Source organism: Stegostoma tigrinum, chromosome 2 (assembly GCF_030684315.1).
Source record: "Stegostoma tigrinum isolate sSteTig4 chromosome 2, sSteTig4.hap1, whole genome shotgun sequence".
Lineage (NCBI taxonomy): Eukaryota > Metazoa > Chordata > Chondrichthyes > Orectolobiformes > Stegostomatidae > Stegostoma > Stegostoma tigrinum.
The window spans coordinates 107,086,462-107,112,912 of NC_081355.1; the positions used below are offsets into that span (position 1 = coordinate 107,086,462).

General features: G+C 40.2%; 1 protein-coding gene across 4 annotated transcripts in view; it reads left to right on the forward strand.

Annotated features, from left to right (window-relative positions):
- dnah5l (dynein, axonemal, heavy chain 5 like) overlaps positions 1 to 26,451 on the forward strand; it is a 384,422-nt gene that overhangs the window by 276,517 nt on the left and 81,454 nt on the right. For all 4 annotated transcript variants that reach the window (XM_048552307.2, XM_048552297.2, XM_048552277.2 and 1 more), the window contains 5 exons: positions 1,180 to 1,335; positions 3,689 to 3,871; positions 12,726 to 12,896; positions 18,291 to 18,669; positions 22,857 to 23,128. In XM_048552307.2, the coding sequence (XP_048408264.2) occupies positions 1,180 to 1,335; positions 3,689 to 3,871; positions 12,726 to 12,896; positions 18,291 to 18,669; positions 22,857 to 23,128 (1,161 nt within the window). The remainder of the gene's footprint in view (positions 1 to 1,179; positions 1,336 to 3,688; positions 3,872 to 12,725; positions 12,897 to 18,290; positions 18,670 to 22,856; positions 23,129 to 26,451) is intronic.

The following is a 26,451-nucleotide window of genomic DNA, read 5'->3' on the forward strand; positions in this document are numbered from 1 at the left end:
CTGAAGAAACTCCTCTTTATTTCAGTTCTTAATGGTTGTGCATTCACTCTGAGGCTGAGCCCTTGGGTGCCAGTCTCTCCTACTAGTGGAAGCATCTTCTGCACGTGCGCTCTATCCAAGATTCTCGGTATTCTGTAAGTTTTAATGAGAACCCCCCTCATCCATCTGAACTCCAGTGAGTACAGATGCAAAGTCCTCAATCGCTACTCATATGACAAGCCCTTAATCCTCGGGGTCATTCTTGTTAACCTCCTCTGGACCCATCCAATGCCAGCACATTCTTCCTTAGATACATAGTCCAAAACGGCTCACAATGTTCCAAACACAGTCTGAACAGACCCTTATACAGCGTCAGTAGAACTCTCTGCTCTTGTTTTATTGTCCTCTTGAAATGAATGTTAACATTACATTTAACTTCTTAAATGCTGACTGAACCTGCATGTTAACATTAAATGAATTCTGAACTCAGACTCTCAAGTCCCTTTTTGGTTCAGTTTCCTGAACTCAGGTCAAGCTACTTTACTGAACTGATTTCATCATTAACAGACTGACATGTATACTTTTTTGTAGTTTCTTGTCCTTCCTAAATTCACTGCAACCTTCAATATATATGTTGCGATCTATGTCACCTGCAGCCATTTCTCTGTAATGGCTATCAAATCATATCTATCGATCATTTGTATGCAATAACAGATACTCTAATACCCCAATGAAGGATTATAAAAACTTCTTGACTTAGTTAGCACATACCTAAGTGGGAAAATGGTCTCTGACTGTGCTGCACAATTCTATGATTCACTTGCAACGAAATGGGCTACTTAATTCACGAGAGACCTATATTCACTTCCTTGTGTTTCTGTCAATGTAATGCTTATAAAATTGGGCTGCAGGAAGTAACATTGAATCTTCATGTACAAATGTACAACATTTTCACTAGTTATGGTTACCTGTTGAAGGTGTCAGACAAATTGATGTGAAATTGAGAAAGAGAGTCCAAAGGAATGTGTTTGAAAAAAGCCTATGCAGTGTTTCTCACAATCTTGTATTTTGTGAAGTGTTCTTTTGGTGCTTTTGAAATCACTTGCTGAACCAAAAGACAAATTGTGGCTTTTGTTTCTTCTTAATCTTAACTAATATTTTTCACTGAGCTAATTGATTAATCTAATTTTGTGCCTGCAGATAACATCATTAAATCATAAGTACTTCAGAACCCACCTAGAGGACTGTCTGTCTCTTGGTCGCCCTCTACTTATGGAGGATGTAGGAGAAGAGTTGGATCCTGCACTTGATAATGTTTTGGAAAAAAATTTTATTAAATCGGGATCGACTTACAAAGTAAGATCAGGTTTGAAAACTGTTTACTGTTAATCGAATATACTGTTTACTCACAGTAGGACCTTCTTATTGCTAGGTAAGTGATATATTCAAATAATGAAACCATTAACAATAGAATTAGTAATGGACCCTGATCCCATTTTGGAATAGTAAGAACTGCTGAAACTGGAGTCAGAGTTAACACAGTGATATGTATCTTCTGAAGAAGGCACCCGACCCGAAACATCAGCTTTCCTGCTCCCCTGATGCTGCGTGGCCTGCTATGTACCTCCAGCTCCACGCTGTGTTATCTCTGACCCCATCATATCTAGGATGTGCAAGCCAGGAACCTATACATGTTGGTACTGGGATCCAGTGAGTGATTTCAGAGAGAATGACTAATTAAGTAACTGCATCCAGTAGAGCTGAAGAACAAATAGTAGCTCCTCCAGCATTGAAGGATTACCAAGCCTATCATCAGAACTGGAGCTGCTAATGGAAAGAGGAAACAAAGAAGGTTTATCAAGATGAAGATACTCTACAAAGAACTTTCCAAAGTCTAAAACAGAAATGCGATAACCAGACCAGCAAAGTGTAGGGGGAACCCTTCCACAAGGCAGCCTATGCCCATGGTTGCAGCCATCTGACATTTGTAGCTGAGGGACAGGAGAGGGTGATAAGTGAATGAGCCATTTATAACCTTTGCCTGTCATCTCCCCGCCAATCCTTGTTGTCTGCTTCCAGAAGGCCACTTCTGTTTATTGGCCAGGCTTTGACCTCTGTGAGAGAATCTGCCTACCACCTGGAAAATTAAAGATGGCTTCTAACAAATGCCATAAATGGGCAGGTTAATCATCTATTCACTGCTAGCAAACAGGTAGATCTGCCTTCTAATCCAAACTCGCTGAGGGGAGAATTTCCTGGAGATGGGTCAAAGCCAGGTGGTTTGCACGCTCACATGTACCATGAAACCTCAGGAATGCCCATCTGTGGTTGCAGCTCCAAAACTGAATGAAAATTTGGCTGATCAAATTTTGGATTTGTATTTTCAGATGGGCCTGTTTGTAGACCTCACTCAGTGCCCAGCTATAGTTGTCTGTATTGTATCCATATAACTTACTTTAAAGGTAGTGCTGGTCAAACTGAAGAGCTGGTTCTCTTCTCTGCATCCAAATGCTGATCCTTTGGGAGCTGATTTTATATGTTGAGTCAAGCTGAATATTAATTAATGGGGAAAGACTGCATAAAGCTGCCACACAAAGGAATTTGGATTGGTCTTAATGCATTAATCACGAAAAAGCTAACATCCAAATTTTGGCACATAATAGGGAATTCAAATGGAATTTTAGCCTTATTTCAAAGGGAATTGAGTTTAAAAATAGAGAAGTCTTGTGAAAACTGTGCATGGCACAAATTAGACTACAGCTGGAATACTGAGAATAATTCTGGTCTTCTTATCTGATGGATATACTGACATTGGAGGCAGTCCAGAGAAGGCTCACTAAGTTGACCTTGGGTGTGGAGTAGAATTTAAGTAGGTTGGGCTTGTGCTCACAGGAGTTGAGGAGAATGACAGGAGACCTAAATAAGGTATACAAAATTCTAAGCGATCTTGACAGAGCAAATGTAGAATGGTTGTTGTTTTCCCTTTTAGGAGAGTCTAGGACTAGACAACATAATCTCAGAGTAAGGAGCCGCCTATTTAAGGCAGAGGGTGATGGGAGACTGGAGCTAACTGCCTGAAAGGATGTTTCAGCCAGAAGCTCTTGGAATGTTTAAGCAGTATTTAGATATTCACTTGTGTTGTTATCGCCTCCAAAGCTATAGGCCAAAAGTGGGAAAACCGATTAGTGTATCGGGATTTTTTTGGCCTGGCACAACATGATGAACTAAATAACCGTATTTTGTGCCGGAAACATCTATGAGTATATTTTGGACTGTGCATAAAACTTCTTTGCAAGATTATAACGTGGCTTTCAAGACCAATAGTGGGCTGCATTTGTACTGGGTTTCTGAACAGAACACAGACTGAATAATGGAGAGATCTAGCTTTTACATTTTAATCCTTCAAGCGATAATTAACCAGCAAAGCCAGTCCCATTTATGCTCATATAAGAACACACCATCCATTACAATTAGATTGGAAGTTTTTTTCTCTATGTTAAAGATTATGTTATCATGACACATTATATTTTCTCAAATGTCTTTCAAAATATGGTGTATTGTTATATAAATACTTTCAGACTCAGTATAGGTGGACACACCAAAGCCAAAAATCGCTTTTTTACAAGAGAGCATTTATTCTGTCGCATTTTAAAATTATGAAAAATCAAAAGAAGAACTAAATGTATTGTGCCCTTTTCTTCGATGCTAGGTAAAGGTCGGTGACAAAGAAATTGATGTGATGTTGGGATTTACCTTATACATCACCACAAAACTGGCAAATCCTGCTTACACTCCTGAGATCAGTGCGAAAACTGCCATAATCGATTTCACTGTTACAATGCGAGGTCTCGAAGACCAGCTTCTCGGTCGAGTTATCCTCATTGAGAAACAGGTAGGTCAAGTTAACAAACAGAAAAGCAGCTGTTGACAATAAACAAATACAATTTACATGAAGTCGGTTGACAGAAACATCAACTGAATAAAGAAACAAGTTGCAGCGTTTACAATTATTTTCAATATAGTGTTTCATCTTTTTATATTAGACATGCAGTGCAGTGGTAGTGTCCCTATTCCTGGACTGGGAGGCCCGAGTTAAAGTCTGACCTGCTCCAGAGATGTATAATAACATTTCTGAATGATTACAAAAATAAGTTAAATTAGAAAATATATACTACACATGTAAATTATTATATTTCTCATATATATGGCAAATTTCAGGGTTAGTAATACATCTGGTATTTTCTTTTTAATTTTTGGAGTTTCATGCTCTCCGAGTCATTCCTTAGATGAAAGAAATAATCAGTATGGTGCAAACTTTTGTATATTGTGCTTGTGAATTAACATGGGGTGGCATGTGGCTCAGTGGTTAGCACTGTTTCTGGGGCCCGTGTTCAATTCTGGCCTTGGGCGACTGTCTGTATGGAGTTTGCACATTCTCCCCATGTCTGCGTGGGTTTCCTCTGGGTGCTGTGGCTTCCTCCCACAGCCCAAAGATGTGCAGATCAGGTGGATTGGCCATGCTGAATTGTGCATAGAGTCCAGGAATGTGCAGTCTATGTGGATCAGCCATGGGATATGGAAGGTAATAGAGTAGCAGGCCGACCTGTGTGGGATGTTTTACAGAGGGTTGCTGTAGACTCGATGAGCCTAAAGGCCTGCATGCAAATTGCAGGGATTCTATGATTCTATGAATTATTAACTGGAAGGCTGGGAGAACAACCCAAATTGGTTCTTTTTCTTTCTTTTATGGGAAGGTCATCTCCTCCACATTATTAAAGAGTGGAAAATGGGAACTTAAAAATTTGAGTCACTATTCTGTTAACACTAGCACTGTTTGGAATGTCAATGCGCAGCACAATACCAGCCGAACTGAACCATTGTCAAAAGCATATGCGCAACTTTCTGCAAGTTTCTACACCTGCAGATTGTAATGTTTGAGCTATAGTCTTTTATTCTCTGGTTAGCTGAATTATTGATGTTAACTTTTACTGCTTCACCTTTAAAATAATATCCCTATGCAGGTTGTTTGCTGGGGCATATGACGTAGATTGAAGCAATTTCTGTGGAAATAGAATAAATTCCCTTTCCAGTTGAGGACCCTTTTGAAGCTTTCTGGCATAGATTATACATTGCGGTTAAAGCTAGCTATCAGTATAAAATGATATGATTATATAATTCACTAATCATATCTTGACTGCACCAGCTTTATGAAATAATTGTCCTCATTCTTCACACTCTTTTAAAAAATTATCTCTGTAAAAACTCTATTTTAAAAGCCATGTGAATGCTGCTTTCATTATTGTTTTCTGGGAATACACCAAATCAGTTTTTTTTTTCAAAAATGACCTCTCCTTCTTTCCTTCTGATGATGATTTTCAATTTGCGCTCCCGAGTTAATGACTATAGACTGAGATTATAGAAATGCTCTGGCAATTAGTTAAATGAATAAATTACGTCAAATGTAAAGGGGAAGTGGAACAAAGCAACTCAAACAATATTGAAGGACTTAAAGAAATTATGAGTGGATAGAACAATGGCTAATTAAATACACACGAAAGTGAATAGAATGTTATGTTTTATCGCAAAGGGAATTGGATGCAAGAAGAGTGTGGTTATAGTTTAGGTATACAGGGTATTGATGAGATGTATCTGGAGTATTTTGTATAGTACAGGTCACTGTATTTAGGGGGGATTTTAATGCATTGGAAGTGGTTCAGAGAAAGTTTACTGGATTAATACCTGGAATGATTGGGTTGCTGTCTGAGGAACGTCTAGACAGGCTAGGCTTGTATACTCCAGAGTTTAGGCCCATGTCTATCAAAGAGCATTGTCCAATACCTTCCATTGGAATTAGAGATGAAATTTGAGTTACACTTGAAGAAGTCTATACCTTCAGATCAAATTAAAATCCCCTCACCCTCTCACTCCCTTACCACCATCCCCATGCTCGCACTCACCTCACACACATCCCCTGACCGAATATCCACTTGATAAAACCCATTCCCACAACATGCAGAATGAACATAGTTTACAAAATACCATGCAATGACTGCCTCAAACAATACTTTGGACAAAGAGGAAGAAAACTAGCCATCAGAGTGCATGAACATCAGCTGGCAGTCAAACGGCATGATGAACACCCCTTAATATCAGTACGCTGAGACAATGAAGGCCATCAGTTTAACTGGGACAAAGTAACCATAGTAGCCCAAGCCAAACATAGACACACATGGGAATTCCTAGAGGCATGGTCTCCACACATGCTTCAATCAACAAACTTTTTGATGAAGGGTCTAGGCCCGAAACGTCAGCTTTTGTGCTCCTGAGATGCTGCTTGGCCTGCTGTGTTCATCCAGCCTCACATTTTATTAAACTTTTTTTTCTATTCATTTGTGGGATATGGGTGTCACTGGTTAGCCAGCATTTCTTGCCCATCCCTATATGCCCTTGAGAAGGTGGTGGTGAGCTGCCTTCTTGAACCACTGCATTCTTCCTGCTGTGGGTTGACGCACAATGCTATGAGGGATGAAATTCCAGGATTTTGACCCAGTGACAGTGAAGGATTGGCGATATGTTTACAACTCATCATGGTGAGTGACTTGGAGGGGAAGTTGGAGGTGGTGGTGTTCCCATTATTTCTGCTGCCCTTGTCCTTCTAGATGGAAGTGGTTGTGGGTTTGGAAGGTGCTGTCTGAGGATCTTTGGTGAACTTCTGCAGTGCATCTTGTAGATAGTACACACCGTTGCTACTGAACATCAGTGATGGAGGGAGTGAATGCTTGTGTATACAGTGCCAATCAAGTGGGCTGCTTTGCTCTGGATGGTGTCAAGCTTCTTGAGTGTTATTGGGGGCTGCACTCATCCTGGAATGTGGGGAGTATTCCATCACATTCCTGACTTGTGCCTTGTAGATGGTGGACAGGTTTTGAGGAACCAGGAGGTGAATTATTTGCTGCAGTATTCTAAGCTTCTGGCCTGCTCTTGTAGCCACTGTGTTAAGGTGGTGAGTCCAGTTGAGTTTTTGGTTAATGGTAACCCCCAGGATGTTGATAGTGCGATATTTAGTGATGGTAACACCATTGAATGCCAAGGGACAGTGGTTAGATTGTCTCTTATTGGCGATGGTCATAGCCTGGCATTTGTGTGACGCAAATGTCACTTGCCACTTGTCAGCCCAAGCCTGGGTATTGCCCAGATCTTGTTGCATGTGAACATGGACTGCTTCAGTATCTGAGGAGCCACAAATAGTGCTGAACATTGTGCAATCGTCAGCGAACATATCCTGTCTGACCTTATGATGGAGGGAAGGCCATTGATGAAGCAGCTGATGATGGTTGGGCCGAGGGCACTACCCTGAGGAACTCCTGCAGAGATGTCGTGGAGCTGAGATGATTGACCTCCCACAACCACGACCATCTTCCTATTTGTCAGGTATGTCTCCAACCACTGGAGTGTTAGCCCCTTGATATCCATTGGTTCCAGTTTTGCTAGGGCTCCTTGATGCCACACTTGGTCAAATGCAGCCTTGATATCAAGAGATGTCACTCTCACCTTACCTCTCAAATTCAGCTTTTTCCATATTTGAACTAAGGCTGTAATGAGATCAGGAGCTGAGTGGCCCTGGTGGAACCCAAACTGGGCGTCACTGAGCAGGTTATTGCTGAGCAGGTGCTGCTTGATAGCATTGTCAATGACATCTTCCATCACTGATCGAGACTAGACGGGTGGGGTGGTGATTGGCCAGGTTGGAGTTGTCCTGCTTTTTATGTACTGGACAAATTGGGCAATTTTCCACATTGTCGGGTAGATACCAGTGTTGTAACTGTATTGGAACAGCTTGGCTAAGGGAGTGACACGTTCTGGAGCACAAGTCTTCAGTACTGTTGCCGGAATATTGTCAGGGCCCATAGCCTTCACAGTATGCAATGTGTCCAACCATTTCTTGATATCACGTGGACTGAATTGAATTAGTTGAAGATTGGTATCTGTACTGCTGGGGGCCACTGGAGGAGACCAGGATGGATCATCCACTTGGCACTTCTGGCTGAAGATTGCTGCAAATGCTTCAGCCTTATCTATTGCTCTGATGTGCTGGGCTCTTCCAACATTGAGGATGGAGATATTTGTGGGTCCTCCTCTAGTGAGTTGTTTAATTGTCCACCACCATTCATGACTGGATGTGGCAGGATTGCAGAGCTTAGATCTGATCTGTTGGTTGTGGGATTGCTTAGCTCTGCCTATTACTTGCTGCTTTCTCTGTTTTGTTTGCAAGTAGTCCTGTTTGGTGGCTCCACCAGGTTGATATCTCATCTTCAGGTATGCCTAGTGCTGGCCCAGTCATGTCCTCCTGCACTCCTCATTGAACCAGGGTTGCTCCCCTGGATTGATGGTAATGGTTGAATGGGGGATATGCCGGGCCATGAGGTTACAGACTGTGCTAGAGTACAATGCTGCTGCTGTTGATGGCCCACAGCACCTCATGGATGCCCAGTCTTGAGTTACTAGGTCTGTGCAAAGTCTGTCCCATTTAGCACCATGATAGTGCCACACAACACAATGCAGGTTATTCTCAATGTTAAGGCAGGGCTTCGTCTCTACAAGAACTGTGCGATGGTCACTCTTACCGATACCGCTATAGACAGATGCAACTGCAGTCGGGCAGATTAGCCAGGATGAGGTCAAGTGTGTTTTTACCTCTTGTTGGTTCCCTCACCACCTGCCGCAGATCCAGTCTAACAACTATGTCCTTGAGGACCTGACCAGCTCGATCATAGTACTGCTGCTGAACCGCTCTTGGTGGTGGACATTGAAATCCCCCACCCAGAGTGCATTTTGTGCCCTTGCCATCCTCAGTGCTTCCTCTAAGTGTTGTTCAACATAAAAGAATTAGCTAAGGAAGGACGGATTTGGTAATCATCAGGAGGTTTCCTTGTCCATGTTTAACTTGAAGCCATGAGACTTCATGGGGTCTGGAGTCAATGTTGAAGACTCCTAGCGCAACACCCTCCCGAATGTATACCACTGTGTCACCACCTCTGCTCAGTCTGTCCTGCCAATGAGACAGGACATATCTAGTGTTGGTGATGGTGGTGTTTGGGACATTGTCTGTAAGGTATGATTCTGTGAATATGACTATGTCAGGCTGTTGCTTTACTAGTCTGTGAGCCAGATTTCTCAATTTTGGCACTAACGCCCAGATGTTAATGAGGAGGACCTTGCAGGGTCGACAGGGCTATTTCTGATGTTGTTTTTTCCAACACCTAGGTCAATGCCAGGTGATCCGCCCAGTTTCATTTCTTTGAGTCTTTGTAGCGATTGGTACAACTGAATGGCTTGCTAGGCCATTTCAGAGGGCAGTCGAGAGTCAACCACATGGGTCTTGAGTCACATATAGGCCAGACCAGATGCAGTTGGCAGATTTCTTCCCCTGTAGGACATTCATGAACCTGGTGGGTTTTTCCGACAATCGGCAATGATTTCACGGTGATCAATAGATTCTTAATTTTGCTTGGCGGAATTCGAACCTGGGTCCCCAGAACATCAGCCGGCCTTCTAGATTAATAACCTAGTGATAATACCACTAGGCCATCGTCTACCTCTACTTATAGAATTGGACTCCATGTATAAACCCACACAGATCAAAACCGGAAATGAATGTACTCACCATAACAGACCAGACAGTATAAATTCCAAGCGGAGTAGAATAACATTGCTTCATCAGAGGTTCCACTGATTGTGTCACCTAGTATGATGAAGAAACGTCTGAGCAAAAACAAGCCAGCTTGGCAAGCAAGTCGACAACTTCACTTGATAAACAAATCTTACAAGCTTTATTATGATGATTGGAAGCTGTTGAATAGCCCATAGAACTCCCCAAATGGACTCCCTGATTCTTCAAACCAGCACCCTAAATGGAAGTATTGATAAAATAATTAGGCTGTTGAATTGCTGCTAAGAGACAACAACAATAACAATAACTCTGCCAAAGGAAGTAGTTACTTGATAATTGACATCTCAACATATATTGCCAAGATGGAATACATAGAAGTAATGGGAAAACCTTTAAAAAATTGAAAGAATGAATGAATGAATCAGCTTTATTGTCATGTGCACTCAAATGAAAAGTTTGCAATGTTGCTGCTTATGATGCTGTCTTAGGTACAAGATACCTAGGTGCAGATACTTAAGTATTTGGTACAAAATTGAAAGAAAAAAAAGTCCAGCATTAAGCATTGTTATCATATTACATTATAATTTTAATACTGTAAAAATATACTCTTTCATTTTATCCATTCCATGAACTTTTTCAATTCATCTGAAGACTTTTTCTCATGGTAAGATGTTGAACTTTTACTTATTTTTGCAAATTGGCAAGCTGTCAACAACCTGAGAAACATAGGGCTTAATGGCAGTTAGTTATTTCTTCCAATCATAGCAGTGTCATGTCTTACCTTAATGAACACAGATACACTCATGTTAAAACATACTGTGATGATCTGAAAAGAAGAAAAACTGTTTCACTATCTCTTTTGAGAATGGATGAACATGGGAGATAGGCTGTCCAGGCATGTCACTCAACATGCACTTTTCTGCAGTCCCAGCTGTGTTTCTTCCCAAGTGAAACCATGCACATCTGGCTCAAGGCAATGAAAAGATTGTAATCCTAAATGATAAATAACTCTAAATTGAAAGCACTGGAGACATTTTCAGTCAACAAGGAGAGAAATGATTGGTGACACCTACTTGTAAAAGCTTGGGTGTGGACAGCAGAGATTTGGATGATCTGAAATCTATAGACAGTGCAACATGGGAGAGCAGTCAAAAAAACAGTGAAACATTTTAGTCAGGAGGTGACTAGCAAGGAGACAACTGAAAAGTCACCTTCTAGAAATGTATAATTTAAAGGCTAAATCCAGAATAATTCTGTAAATTAAGCTGTGGGGTAGTCAGAATGCACATGTATACCTTTTGCGTATGTACATAGAACATAGAACATTACAGCACAGTACAGGCCCTTCGGCCCTCGATGTTGTGCCGACCTGGTCATGCCGATCTGAAGCCCATCTAACCTACACTATTCCATGTATGTCCATATGCTTATCCACCGACGACTTATATGTGCCTCAAATATTTCTCAATAGCACTGTTGTTCAACTTATGGTTCTAGTAGGCCAGGCAGCATCAGAGGAGCAGGAAAGCTGACGTTTCAGGTCGGGACCTTTCTACAGAAATTTTCTGAAGAAGGGTAACAAACCCGAAACGTCAGCTTTCCTGGTCCTTCGATGCTGCCTAGCATGCTGCATTCCTCCAGCTCCACACTGTGTTATCCCAAACGCCAACATCAGCAGTTCCTACTGTCTCTTCGGATTATGGTTGGTGCCATACATCTTTGGAGTTAAAAATCCAATGTTTAGCAGTTTTTCAAAGTTTTTGAAGAAACAGTTAAGTTAATTTACACTTTCATTCTGAAGGAGTCCTTAAAAATGTACTTCTAAATTTGCAATATGAACGCTTTTAAAATTGCAATTTACTTTGACTAATTCTTTTTGACAATGTTGTTCTAATCATTTTTGGCTGAAGTAATTAGATTAGTTTTCAAGATTTATACACCTTATTTGCACAATTTGTCTCAGCATTGTCATGTTGAATGAAATTTGACAGGAAGCAATCAGCACAAATCCAAAGCTATGCGATATGAGTTTCATTAGATAATGTGATAAGAAGATGAATAAAATGATTTCTAAATTAGGAAAGCTTGACAACTATTGCCAAGAAGTGCATTACAGTGCTTGGTGCAGCATACTGCAGTGTCCTAAATGTCTGTGGAACACAAGTATTTAGATACATCCACAGGTGAATTTCGTCAGTCATTCAACCAATGCTCACAGGGTCAGGGAGAAGGTGACGCAATGCTGCATTCATCTGAACTGTCCTGTTTCCCAAGGAGGCAAAAAATTGAAACAAAGGATTATATTTTCAGGGAGGAGGCAGGAAGGTCAAGTGGTGAAACCTTTCTATGGCACACCCATCTCCCTGCTGAAGCAGCAATCCCACCTCCTCTATTCACATTCCAAGAGGAGGGAGTGGGTTGGAATTGTGGCAAGGAAGACAGTTAGTGATGCCAGAGATAATAGAAACTGCCAATGCTGGAGAATCTGAGATAACAAGGTGTAGAGCCTGATGAACACAGCAGGCCAAGCAGCATCAGAGGAGCAGGAAAGCTGATGTTTCAGGCCTAGACCCTTCTTCAGCATTATAGATGCTAATAAAAATATTAGAAATTCAAAAAAAAATTACTCCAGCACACGCGTGAAAATGGATTTCTTTCTGGAGAATGGCATGTTAATTTAAAATTAAAGTTACAATTATTCTTAAAATTGGCTGTCCAAATCCTTGCCCTGTCAATGTATAACAATAAGCTTCGTATGATGTTAAGCAATACACAGCAGCATGGTCCTACACTTCACTTCTTATGCTTCCAATTCAGATAGGTAATAAAAACAGTGAAGAGTTGTAGCCGCTCTCATTTTCTTGGCTGAACGGAAAATATCACCTAAAGTTCCCACTTGTAATTGCTATTAATCGAAAGTTATAGGAAGCATTATAGGAAGCACTGTAAACACTAGCTGGTGGTAGGATAATTCATGAAAACACACTCTAGCATGGGTTGCTGGGAAAGGGAAAGAAACTATATGTTGCCGAGAATTTCCAGATGATTAGCACGTTTGATTGCTGTTGTGTTCTAGGAACTGGAAGCAGAGAGAGTGCAATTGATGGAAGAAGTTACATCGAACAAACGGAGAATGCAGGAGTTGGAAGATAACTTGTTATTTCGTCTAACAAGTACTGAAGGTTCTCTGGTGGAGGATGAATCATTGATTGAAGTACTTCAGGTCACTAAGATAACAGCTGAAGAGGTAAAATGACTGCCAAAAATGCTACTCATCCATACAGCTTTTTTTTCAAATCTACTTATCGATTGTTATTTTACTGGAAGTCATATTTTTAAGTGGTAAAGGCCTAACGGTAATTCAGAGGATTAGGAAGGTTTTAAAAGCCCACAAAAGATGACAAAAAGGGAGAAAATAAGCGAAGAAGGAAAACTAACAGGTAACATAAATTGGATTGTTAGTTTCTTTATATGTAGAAAAATAGTGCATATAGGCCTCCAGAGAATGAGGCTGGAGTACTATTAATGTGGAGGCAGGAAATAGCAGAGGGATTGAAAAAATATTTTGCATTAATCTTCACAATTGAGGACACTAAATAGAATTCCAAAAATACTGAATTATACAGTGGCTAAAAGGGGAAGAAATAAACACAATTAGAGAAAAAGTATTCGCAAAACTAAAGCAATTAAAGACTATTGGGTCCCCGGACGTGATGGGTTTTATTTCTGGGATTTTATTGGAAATAATAGATGTATAGGTATCAATATTCCAAAAATCCATAGATTCCAGTCAAGTCCCAAATAATTTGAAAACTACAAGTATAGCACCTTATGCAGAAAGTGAGGGAGACCAAAAAAAGAACAGGTAACTGCAGGCCAATTAACTTAATACCTGTCATTTGGAAAATGTTAGTCTTTTCATTCTTCTGATCAGAATGGATAGCCTCACATTTATCCAGGTTAAACTCCATCTGCCAAATTTAGTCCCATTTATCTATCCACTTGTAAATTTCTTATTTCTTTGTTGTAACATACTTTCCCACCTATTTTAGTGTCATCCACAAATTTGACTTTAGTGCATTCTATTCCTGCATCCAGGTCACAAATATAGATTGTAAATAGTTGGGGCCCAAATATTGAACCCTGTGGCACCCCATTAGTTACATCTTGTCAACAGAAAAAGATCCATTTTTCCTGACTGTGCCTTCTGCTGGTTAGTCAATCCTCTGTCCAAACTAATTTGTTAGCTCTAACTCTGTGTGATCTTACCCTGTTAATAATCTTTTGTGTGGCGCCTTATCAAATGCCTTATGTAAATCTACTAGATCTGCAGGATCCCCATTATCCACTTTGTTTTTTATATCTTTAAAGAACTTCTGCAATTATTTTGTACACGTTCATGGGATGAGGGTTTTGCTAGCCAGGCCAGTATTTAATGCCCAAGCCTAATTGCCCAGAGGCCAGTTAAGGATCAGTTATATTGCTGTAGGTCTGGAATCACATGTAGGCCAAACTGGATAAAGGCAGCAGTTTCCTTCCTTCAAGGGCATTAGTGAATCAGATGGGTTTTTTTCCTACAAATGACAAAGGTTTCATGGTTGTTGTTAGATTCTCAATTCCAGATTTTTGTTGAAGTCACAATCCAACATCTGCCATGGCAGGATTCAAACCCAGATCCCCAGAACATTATCTGGGTCTCTAGATTAATACAGTGATAATACCTCTAGGCCATCGCCTTCCTAATCAAACACAATTTACCATTCGTAAAAGCATGCTGACTCTGGTAGATTGTGATTTGACTTTCCAAATATCCTATTCCTTCTTCCTTAATTGATTCCAACAATTTCCCAATGACAGATTAAGCAGTCTGTACTGCCCTACTTTCTGTTTCCCTCCTGTTTTTAGAATAAGGGCATTATATTAACGTGGAATCCTATTCGCACATTTTGAAAAACTGATTTGTATAAAGGTGTGATTGGGACATTGAATTTTATTGCAAAACCTTCCCTTGCTTATGTGGGTTTCCTCTGGGTGCTCCAGTTTCCCCTCTCATTCTAAAGATGAGTAGTTAAGGTGAACTGGCTATGCTAAAATGCCCATATTATCCAAGGATGTGGAAATTAGTTGGATTTTCTGAGGGAAATGTGAGGTTAAAGAGATAGGGTAGGGAGGTGAGTTCAGCTGGGATGCTCTTTGAAGAGTCAGTGTGAACTTGTTGGGCCGAATGACCTGTTTCCACACTGTAAGGATTCTATGATCTATTAAAAAGGATGTAATAGCAGAGCATTTAGGAATAAATAATATATTCAAGCAGAGCTAGCATAGCTTCATGAAGGGGGACCTTAGGTCTGATAAATTTATTACAGCGATTTGATGAGATAACAAACATAATAGATAAAGGGGAGCTCGTGGAAGTAATATATTTAGATTTCCAAAAAAAAAGTTCAGTAAGGTAACACACACAAGGCTACCTAATGAGGCAAGAGCTCATAGTGTTTTGAGGTTCTATTTGGAGTGGCACGGTGGCTCAGTGGTTAGCACTACAGCCTCACAGTGCCAGGGTCCCGGGTTCAATTCCCACCTCGGGCAACTGTGTGTGGAGTTTGCACATTCTCCCTGTGTCTGCATGGGTTTCTTCCAGGTGCTCCAGTTTCCTCCCACAGTCCAAAGATGTGCAGGTAAGTAGATTGGCCATGCTAAATGCCCGTAGTGTTCAGGGGCGTGTGGGTTATTGGGGGATGGGTCTGGGTGGGATGCTTCAAGGGGTGTGTGGACTTTTTGGGCCAAAGGGCCTGTTTCCACACTAATCTAAAAAAAATTAGCATAGATAGAGTATTGGTCAATTGATAAAAGATAGAGAATTGGGACAAAGGGGATATTTTCAAGATGACAACCTGCAACTAATGAAATGCCACAAGGATCAATGCTGGGCCACAAATATTTACAATACATATCAATGACCCGGATGGGGAAAGTGAATGAACTATAGCCAAATTTGAAAATGGCATAAAAACAGGTGGAAAGCTAAGGGATGAGGATGACACAGAGTCTACAGAGGGAAATAGACTAGGTAAGCAAATGGGCAGAAACTTGATGGATGACATATAACATGGGAAATGTGAGGTTATGCACTTTGGCAGGAAGAATAGTGCAGCAGAATATTATTTAAGTGGAAAAAGGGTACAGAAAGCTGCATCACAGAGGAATTTGGGACTTCCAGTGCATGAATCACAAAATTAACATACAAGTTCAGTGGATAACAAGGAAGGCAAGTGAAAGTTGCCTTTTATTTCAAAGGCAATGGAGTATAAAAATACAGAGGGCTTGTTAAAAGTATGTATAGCACTGCTTAGAGCGCACCTGGAATACTGTGAACTGTTTTGGGCCTCCTCTCTAGGGAAAATAAAATTGGACTTGAAGGCAGTCCAGACATGGTTCACTAGGTTGATGCCAGGTATGGAGAGATTTTCTTTTGCGGTGAGGATGAGTGGATTAGGCTTGTACTGAATTTAGGAGAATGAAGGGAGATTTTATTCAAACATGTAAAATTCATAGAGGACTTGAAAGGCTGATTGCAGAGATGCTGCTTGCGGTTGTGGGAGGGTCTAGGGCCAGAGGGTTTAATCTCAGAATAAGGCGTCGCCCTTAGAAAACAGAAATAAGGAGGAATTTCTTCCCTCAGAGAGTAGTGAGTCTATGGAATTCCTTACCACAGAGGGTTTCTGAGGCCGAATCATTGAGTCTAATCAAGGCAAGATTTTTATCTAAGATTTTTAATCCGTAAGGCAATCAAGGGTTTCAGGGAGTATTTGATTTCGTTTGATTTATTGTAATTTGTATTTAAGTACAGTGAAAAGCTTTGTTTATAAGAAATGCAGGCAGATCATAATAAGCAAGGACGTAGAGATCATAGAGTTAAAAACAAAACTTAGACAGAGGCATACAGGTTGTCTTGCACAGGGCACGCACTAGGCAAGATCAACATTAGCAAAATCAGCATTATTTGAAGTTGAAGAGTCCATTCATTAGTTTAATAATGGCCGGGAAGAAGCTGTTCCTGAACCGGCTGGTGGGTGTGGTCAAACTTTTATATCTTTTGTCTGATGGAAGAGGTCAGAGGAGATGATTACCGGGGTGCAATGGGTCTTTGATGATGTTTGTAGCCTTTCCGTGGCAACGAGCTGTATAAATGGAATCCATGGATGGGAGGTTGACTTCCAGACTGATCTCAAAACTCAGAGACCTTGGCCTCTGCAACTGAATCCTCAGCTTTCTGATCCACAGACCACAATCAATGAAGATAGACAACTACACCTCCTCCACATGAACACTCAATACTGGAGTCCCCCAGGGAGGCGTCCTCAGCTTCCTACTGTATTCCCTGTACCCCCATGACTGTGTTGCCAAATTCAGAGTGAATGCCATCTACAGGTTTGCTGATGACACCTCCATGGCAGGACAGATATCTAACAATGATGAATCAGAATACAGAAAGGACATAGAGGGCTTGGTGATGTGGTGCATTGAGAACAACCTCTCTCTCAACATTGACAAAACTAAAGAACTGATCCTTGACTTCAGAAAGAAAGGAGGATAGCATGTCCCCATCTACATCAATGGTCCTTAGGTTGAGAGAGTGGCAAGAGTCAAGTTCCCAGGAGAAATGAAAACTAACAACTTGTCTTGGACTTCCCACATAGATACGATGGTCAAGCAGGCACAACAATGCCCCTTCTTCCTCAGGTGACTCAGAAAATTTGGCATTTCTCTAAGGACCCTCATCAAATTTTACAGATATTCTATTGAAAGCATATTGTCCAGGTGCATAATGGCCTGGCATGGCAACTGCTCTGCCCAGGGCCGTAAGAAACTGCAGAATGTTGTGTAGACAAAAAAATGGAGCTCAAAGTGGCCTGATCAGTCATGATCTCATTGAATGGTAGAGCCGACTCCATAGGTTAAATGGCCTACTTCTGCTCCTATGTCCTCTATTCTTATGGTCTATAAGTAAAGTTCTGATATATCAGATGAGCAGTGGGCTTCACCCATTGAACGGTGTTGCTTTGTCAGTTTCTTTTATGAACAGTCCTCATTTAAATATTTGGTTCTGCTACAATATATGCTTGTGTGAAGTTCTGGAACTCGCATTATTGGAGGCCGGAAACATAACTTCTGTGCTCCTAAGATGCTGCTTGGCCTGCTGTGTTCATCCAGCTCCACACACTTTGTTATCTCGGATTCTCCAGCATCTGCAGTTCCCATTATCTCTAAGACTTCCATAGTAGCCCATTTACAAGAGTAGGTCATTCAGCTGTACAAACTATCCACTATTCCATCAAGTTAAAACTGTTCTGTGCTTCAACTACATTTACTTTCCTTTCCTTTTTTCCATTTTCATTAAAACCCTTACTAATTGTAGAACAGCTAAATTGATCAGAGAACAACTGAAAAACAGATTGGCAGGGCAGCATGAGCTGGCAGCCAGGAAGCTCTGTGGCAGTGAAGTGATGTTATCACCACAACCCACACATGTGCAGATGGTCAGCAGTAATCTTTGGCGGCCACCTTGGCCTTGGCAACACAACTTTTTTTTTGTCATAAGATCACTTATGAATTTTTAAAAATCTCATTTTGTTTCCAGGTGAGTGAAAAGTTGAGCACTGCTGCACAGACAGAGGTGAAGATTAACACAGCTCGTGAGGAGTATCGGCCTGTTGCTTCACGCGGCAGCAATCTTTATTTCCTCATTGTTGAAATGAGTCTAGTGAATGTGATGTACCAGACATCACTTCGACAGTTCCTGGGTATCTTTGATATATCCATGGAGAGATCAGCAAAATCACAGGTCACCTCCAAGCGAATTGCAAATATCATTGAATATCTCACCTATGAAGTGTTCAGGTATACAGCTCGGGGTCTGTATGAGAATCACAAATTCCTCTTTACGCTGCTCATGGCACTAAAGATTGATCTACAGTCCAAGAAGATTTCTCATGAAGATTTCCAAACTTTGATAAAAGGTAACCTTCACTTTATCAGAGTACCTTTGATAAAATCTGTATTGGAAGCTAAACCTGCTCAATTCAGAAAACAGAGATAACAAGGTGTAGAGCTGGAAGAACACAACAGGCCAAGCAACATTAGAGGAGCATGGAAGATGATCTTTCGGTTCTAGATCCTTCTTCAGAAATGCTACCTACTATCTCTGAAGCAAATCAGAAAGCAGTTGGTAAACAAATGCCAAAAGCTAATTATTTGGCATTAGATGCAACATCAGTGGTTGTAGGCTTTGACTAATAGCTACTCATATTATATACAAATCATTTTCTTTCATATGTCTTCATTTATGTCACTGACTAACTTTCTGGATGTCATACTACACAGTGCAGATGCTAATACACTCATCTATTTCATATCGCGGGTTAACTTACTTGAATTTTTTCAATGTAGCAAATATAATCATGTAACTAACAAAACAAGATATAAACTGTCAATAAAACCATTTCCTGAAGAAGAATCTAGGCCTGAAACATCGGCCTTCCTGCTCCAATGATGCTGCTTGGCCTGCTGTGTTCATCCAGCTCTACACTTTCTTATCTCCAATAAAACCAAAATCTGGGAGCAACTATATCATGTGTAAAAGTAGGCACACCAACAGAGCTGTTAAGTGGTGATTTCCAGAAAATTGAACCAATGATAGTATATTTCCAAGTTTGGATACATGTGTTTAAATGATCGTGTCAGGCTAAAATATAATTCTGTGCTGGATGACTAATGGAAGTTAGTGTCTTAGGTCCAGGAGACTCTTGACAGTCAGATCACCCTGACTGAAAGCATCTGACAAAAAAAAGTCTGATGTGTTCATGTGGTCCAGTTCTGCACTTACCGTCAATTTTGATTAAAATGAATAATTGAAATGTTATATTGCTGTTAATGGTACTAGAACATTATTGACTTTCTGCTGAATGCAATGCGGGAATGATGAAGTAATGAGCCTGCGCTTTGCATCGGGTCATTTTACATGTATCTGAAAATGCCTGGTCAGCTGTCTTATGCCTGTCACTGTTCTAGCAAAATAACATCCAGCAAAGGCGTTGAGAACTTTTAATCAAGGGAATAACTTTACTCCCTGATCAAATATTTAAATAGTCTGTTTTAAAAAACACCTTTAAAATATATAAATAAGCTGTTAAATGAATAGATATTAACTTTGCTCAGTGACCCTAAGATATGTTGAACTTTATACTGCAGTAGAGTGAAGAGGCATGAAGACATTTGCTTGACTGAAAGCTTCAGCTCATAGATATTCAGAATGAAAGATAATAAAATGTGAGGCTGGATGAACACAGCAGGCCCAGCAGCATCTCAGGAGCACAAAAGCTGACGTTTCAGGCCTAGACCCTTCATCAGAGAGGGGGATGGGGTGAGGGTTCTGGAATAAATAGGGAGAGGGGGGAGGCGGACCGAAGATGGAGAGAACTTTAACTTTGGATAAACCACACAAAGGAAAGCTGTTCCCATTAGCTGATGGCACAAAGCCTAAGAGGCACAATTTTAAGGTTTTGAATAATTGATATAGGATTATATAAGGAAACCCTCTTTTCACATAAAGGGTGATGATACCTGGAACTTGCAGCCTTTGAGGCTCGTGAAAGGAGAGCTGATAAAAGATTTCCAATGGAAATGGGGTGGGCACTCAAGGGAAATACACTTTCGGGCTACAGGAATAGAGGGTGAGGAATGAGACTGAGTGGATTGTTCTACCAAGAGCAATCATACATTTGATGGGCTGACTGGCCTCACCCCATACTGATTCTTCAACTTTATGATTCTACCTTTTTTGATAAGGAAGTAAGGTTCAAGAAAGACTAATAATCTTCCAATGGAAATTGCACAAATATCATTGAATATTCCCTGGATAATTCTATCCTTATCAGTTCTTGGGCTTTGTTGCTATTATCCAGGAACCATATTTAGGATAGAAGTACTGTCCCTCCCAACATGGTTGGACTGAGTAGAAGTCTCTTATTGATAGTTTTGTTTTGAAACTGAAAGCTTCGAATTTGATGGTAATCACCCCACTATCAAAGGAAAACTCCAGAGGTGGTTAAAGGCTAAAAATCAGGGAACATGTCTTGAACTTACTGCAGAGGTATCTGTTGCCTCTTGAATGGCATGGGAACAAGAAGCATGTCTGAGTCTTGTTTTTGGAAAAGTGGAATGGTATTTTTATAATATTCAAATCGAGCTCCCATGGTAAGATTCAGACAGGTTTTTAACATTAACAGACAGGTTTTCCAGGGTGTCAGGAGTAAGATAGGCAGGAGCAATCAGCCTCAAAGCGAAGTGCTTTCTGGGCTCACCTTGTGAGCGAGGAGAAGCAAGAGTGCTGCCCCCTACCTCTCAGGAAAAAATCTTTGGCCCCATTTCTACTGATTGTGGCCACCCCCCACTGTCCTTAATGGAGACCATCAATCCATGTCTCTGTTCTGTTCAGTTCTGAGGAAGGGTCACCAGACCCAAAACGTTAACTCCATTTTTTCCTTCACAGATGCTGCCAGATCTGCTGAGCTTTCCCAGCAACTTTGTTTTAGAACCCGTGTCTCTGGTCTGCTATACCTTCGGTTGATCCCCTCCCCCAGCCCCAATCATTCGTTTAGCTTTAAAAGACTCCTACAACCGTAAGCTTTTATGATTCACCATCACCTTTGCTGTGGAAATTCTGGAAATTCAAGTATAGTATATCAGTGGGTTATAGAACCACAGCACTGCAAATGTTTGAGTCCTGAAATAAAAAACAGAAAGTGCTGGAGAAACTCAACAGGCCTGGCAACGTCTGTGGAGTGAGAAACAGTGTTAATGTTTTGAGTCCAATATGATTCTTCTTTGGAACAAAATGCAGTTAAAACTAAAACCATGGAATTTGTTAACAGCCTGCTTGGGAGAAGTTAGAGTAACCTGATGAACCATTTTAGTTATATTGCACTTACATTTATTAGCTGTAATATTTTATGAATGTAATGTGCATTGGCCTGTCTTTACATTGCCAAAATGATATAAAACCTATGTTGAAACATAGCCAACATAAGCATTGCTACACTGTAAATGTTTTTTTATTACTTTCTCTAAGATTAGAACATTGAAGTAATTTAAACATTGTATTAAAATGAAGAAATTCTTTACATGATTTGCAAAGCCAAGGTATTTAGAAAATACGAGCAGGAAAAACCTATTTGGCAGTTTGAGCCTGCTGCACCATTTAACAATATTATGGCTAATTTTCTAGCTCAACATCATCTTCCCACATTATCATTCAAGTCCCCAAAAACATGAATATATCATCAACCCCCAATGATATTTAATTCAATAGATTCACAAGATTTTGAGTGAGGATGTTTCTCCTCATCTCAGCTCTTTATTCTGAGACTCTAGCCCACAAGCATAACTGCAGTAATGTTTTTCTCATAGCACCATCAAAATACAACAATTTTCATCATTGTAAAAATTGTTGCAACTCACTAATTACACACACTGCAGGTAACGTTCTTTCCCCTTTCCTCACAACATGCCATTAAACATTGAATATTACAGCTAATAAACATAAGCTCAATAGAACTAAAATGATTCATCAAATTACTCTAAATTCTTCCAAGCAGGCTGTTGACAATACACTAAGACTTATTCTGTACCATGTGCGACAATTAGGATTTACGGTTGCATGAATTCTTGCATTTGAGAGTGTATTTCACTGAGGGCTGATTCACTTTCTTTCAATCAATGCAAATTATCTCCTTTCTCATTTTACTCAATCTTTACAGCTCTTTCATGCGCCTGCCTAGAAGATTGTATGTTAATTTTGCGTTCAAAACTTTATATTGGCTTGTGTGTAATCCAAGAGCTAATTGGATCCTAACCCCAACACTCCTTCTGATACATCAATGGCAATGTTGTCATTTCCTGCTCTCACCCAGAGCTGGAGAACTTCATCAAATTTGTTTCTATTTTTTATCTGTCTCTCACACAGAATTAAGTCTCAGATTTTGAATTTTTGGCAAGTGCCAGAGTGGGAAAGATGATTAAATTGTATGCATTTTCAAAACATTGTTTTATTACATTTGGTTTCAAAATTAATAGGAATGAAACCTTTAGCAGTTAATTTTTCTCAGTTCATTGGTAATAACCAAAAATACAATATTTATTTGCACAGGTGGTGCCTCTTTAGACCTCAATTCTGTGGAGCCCAAACCAAAGAAATGGATCCTTGACATGACTTGGCTAAATTTGGTGCAGCTTTCCAATTCATTCCCATTCACTCAACTGTTAGTGCAGGTAGCAAAAAATGATAAAGCTTGGAAGCAGTGGTTTGATAATGAAGCTCCTGAAGAGGCTCCTCTCCCTGATGACTATGATAATATATTGGACACTTTCCGTAAACTCCTACTAATTCGTTGTTGGTGCCCAGATCGTACAATTGCTCAGGTAATATTTTTCATTAGTTTACTTCTTGTAGTGTACTTCTTTATTGGACCACCATACATTCTACATACGTATACAATTATTCAGTCTAATGTTTATCTCACAAGTGAGGGATATTGTTTAGTGTTATGGCTGTCAAAGCAATTATATTGGAAACTGCTTTAAGCGCCATACAGTGTGATGATGTCATAAGAATCTGTGTAGGGTCTGGCAGAACATTTTAAAGGATGAAGGATCGATATTTACAGGTCTCCTAATGCTTTTGATGACAATGTCCAACTTAGTAATGTATCTTGTGGTTGGTTGCTGCCATTGAATACATTTTGTTTGGGATATAAGTTTCTTCTCATTAAGACTCACCACTGGCTTGTCCCTATCTTCGTAAACCCAGTCAAGGGAAAGGGATGGTGGCAGCAAATTACCGTGAATATAAGATGCTAGCACATGCAATACAGGCATTGCAGAACTCACACTTAATGCATTTGGAGTTCTAAAAGTTTCCCTCAGGACATTTGTTCACCATTACAAAACCAGAAGATAAATAACGATGAACAAAACTTACTGTTTTTCTTAGTTCAGCCATCAAGAAAAAATTATAATGTGATGGTTCTCAAGGGGATAACTTTGGAGACTTCTTTAGTTACACATAATCATATGATACCTGTAAGGATGTGAGTGGGTGAAGTTAGATCATTTGAGATATTAAAGGATATGAGTTAAAGGCAGGTATATGGAGTTAGGCCACAGATCGGTTATGATCTCACTAAATATTGGAACAGGTTCAAAGGGCTGAATGGCCTACTCCTGTTCTTCTTTGCTATGTCCCTTTGTCGACAAACTGTACCCTTGTTTTGTTATCTAGCCATTTCTTAAATGATTTCAGATTTCATATCTTGTTATTTTGTCTGTAAGTTCATTTTCATATTAATGACTTTGTGTGAGGAGAAACATTTCCTGATGCCAATCTTCAATTCCCTTTTATTAATTTTAATTTTGTTTCACTCCCTCATGATCACACTTTCAAATGTTTTTCCAGATTTCCTTTAGCTATACTAGTACTGAACTTTTATGATACTATGTAGCCCTGTAAGGTAACTATTCTGTCACTGCTTTTTAAGGTTAAAAAGTAATTGACTTTTCCAAATTGCTTCAAGTGCTAGAATGTCTTTCATGCATTTCAATGACAAGAACTGACTACAATACTCAAGGTGTCAATTGACCAGAATACAATATAATTTGAATATTATTTCCTGCACTTCTTGGGTATATATTTTAACAGTCTGCTTTGCTGATTGATGATGTACAGTGGTGTCAAATCTTACATCTTTTTCACCTTCTCCTTAACTATTTCAACATCATTATGGAGCACACATGCTGTAACCTTTTCTTCATCTCTAGTATCTTCTAGCTGAGAATATTGAATTTGATTTTCAGTGTTTTTTACCATTTACAGAATTTGAAGAAAAGAGAGAGCTTGACACTTATTGATATTCTTGACATGTCTTGATAGGTCTGAGAGTTTCAAAGGGTGGCATGATGGCACAGTGGTTAACACTGCTTCCTCACAGTGCCAGGGACATAGGTTCGATTTCCCCTTGGGTAACTATCTGTGTGGAGTATGCACATTCTCCCTGTGTCTGTGTGGGTTTCCTCTGGGTGCTCCAGCTTCCCCCCACAGTCCAACGATGTGCAGGTTAGGTGGACTGGCTATGCTAAATTGCCCGTAGCGTTCAGGGAGGTGTAGATTAGTGGCTTATTGGGGATGGGTCTGGGTGGGATGCACTGAGGTTTGGCGTGGACTTGTTGGACCAAAGGGCCTGTTTCCACATTGTAGGGATTCTATGATGTTGCACCCTTAGATTAACCTGCCTTTTCTACTTTAATTTTGGCCCAGAAGTCACACTGGGAATTATGCTGAGATTAATGACATTCACTGTTATGATGAAATAAATCTAACTCATGCATAATTAAGTGCAGAAGTCCAGAGAATGAAGTCCAAATAACCCTGCTACTCTTTTACCTGTGGCATAACTGTGCCTCCAGTCAATTGAAGTCAATGGAAAGCAAACAGATTTTTATTCCCTACTTGCTAGTTACTCATTAAGTGTTGCAGAAAATTATGTGGCTGGAGCATTCAAGTGTGAGTGAATTCTTAACATTGTGATCACTCATAATTAGTGCATAATAAACTCTGGCCCTAAAAATATAACTTAGTTGTTGCTCCGTGTAAATTGAATTAGAATTGGAGATTTTAAAGATATTTGCAATCATTAAAATTTCTTTCCTTCAATTGTTTGTCTTTTCACTGTCCCTTTTCACTGTCTTTCTTTCCAAATCTTTATTTTACCTTCTGTATGATTTACAGCATTAAGGGGAAATCGCAGTACATCGTGGTAATATAGCTGGATTAGTCATGGTACCATAAGGTGTAGGAGCAGAAGTAGGCCATTCTGCTTATCAAATCTGCTTCACTATTCAATGGCGTAGATCCGATAGTCCTCAACTCTTCTTTCCTGCTTTTTGTCCACAACTTTGATTCCTTATCTGATTAAAATCTGTTTATTTTAGCCTTCCCAAACTCAATGACAGCCCTCTATGATAAAGAATTCCACAGATTCACTGAGAGAAGTTTTTTTTATTTCAAAGATATACTTTATTCATAAATGGTCTCTTTGTGTATATACGTTATCATAAAAGCAGTTCAGTTCTGTTTAGTTACATAGCGAGTAAATAAACAAAACATTGCACTTTGACTCTACCCAAAAAAAAGACTTCTCTTACACATACAACACTAATATTTACATATATTTAAGGCACTGGGAGGATCTGATTACTGAATGGGCCACCATTTACCTTCATCAGAAAGACTTCAGACTGTGGTTTTTCTCCACAGTGCCTTGGCAACAGTTGCCCCAAGCTTCAGTGCATTCCTCAGCACGTAATCCTGGACCTTGGAATGTGCCAATCTGCAGCACTCACTCAGGGTCAACTGTTAGTTCTGGAAGACCAGCAAGTTTTGGGCAGGACAAAGAGCATCTTTCTCTGAATTGATAGCCCTCTAGGGAGGGGGCAGTTGATGTTTGTCTCATTGTGCATCCCAGGGACCAGACCGTAGAGCATAGAGCCCCGTGTCACAGAGCTGCTCAGGACAAACCTTGATACAAACCACTTCATTCTCCTCCAGACTTCCTATGCAAGGGCACATTCCAGCAGGAGATGTGTGACAGTCTCAACCACACCAGAGCCACTTTGTGGGCACCGTGCAGTGGTACAGACTGACCAAGCAGACGTAGAGGATCTCACAGGTAGTGCCCTTCTCACCACCA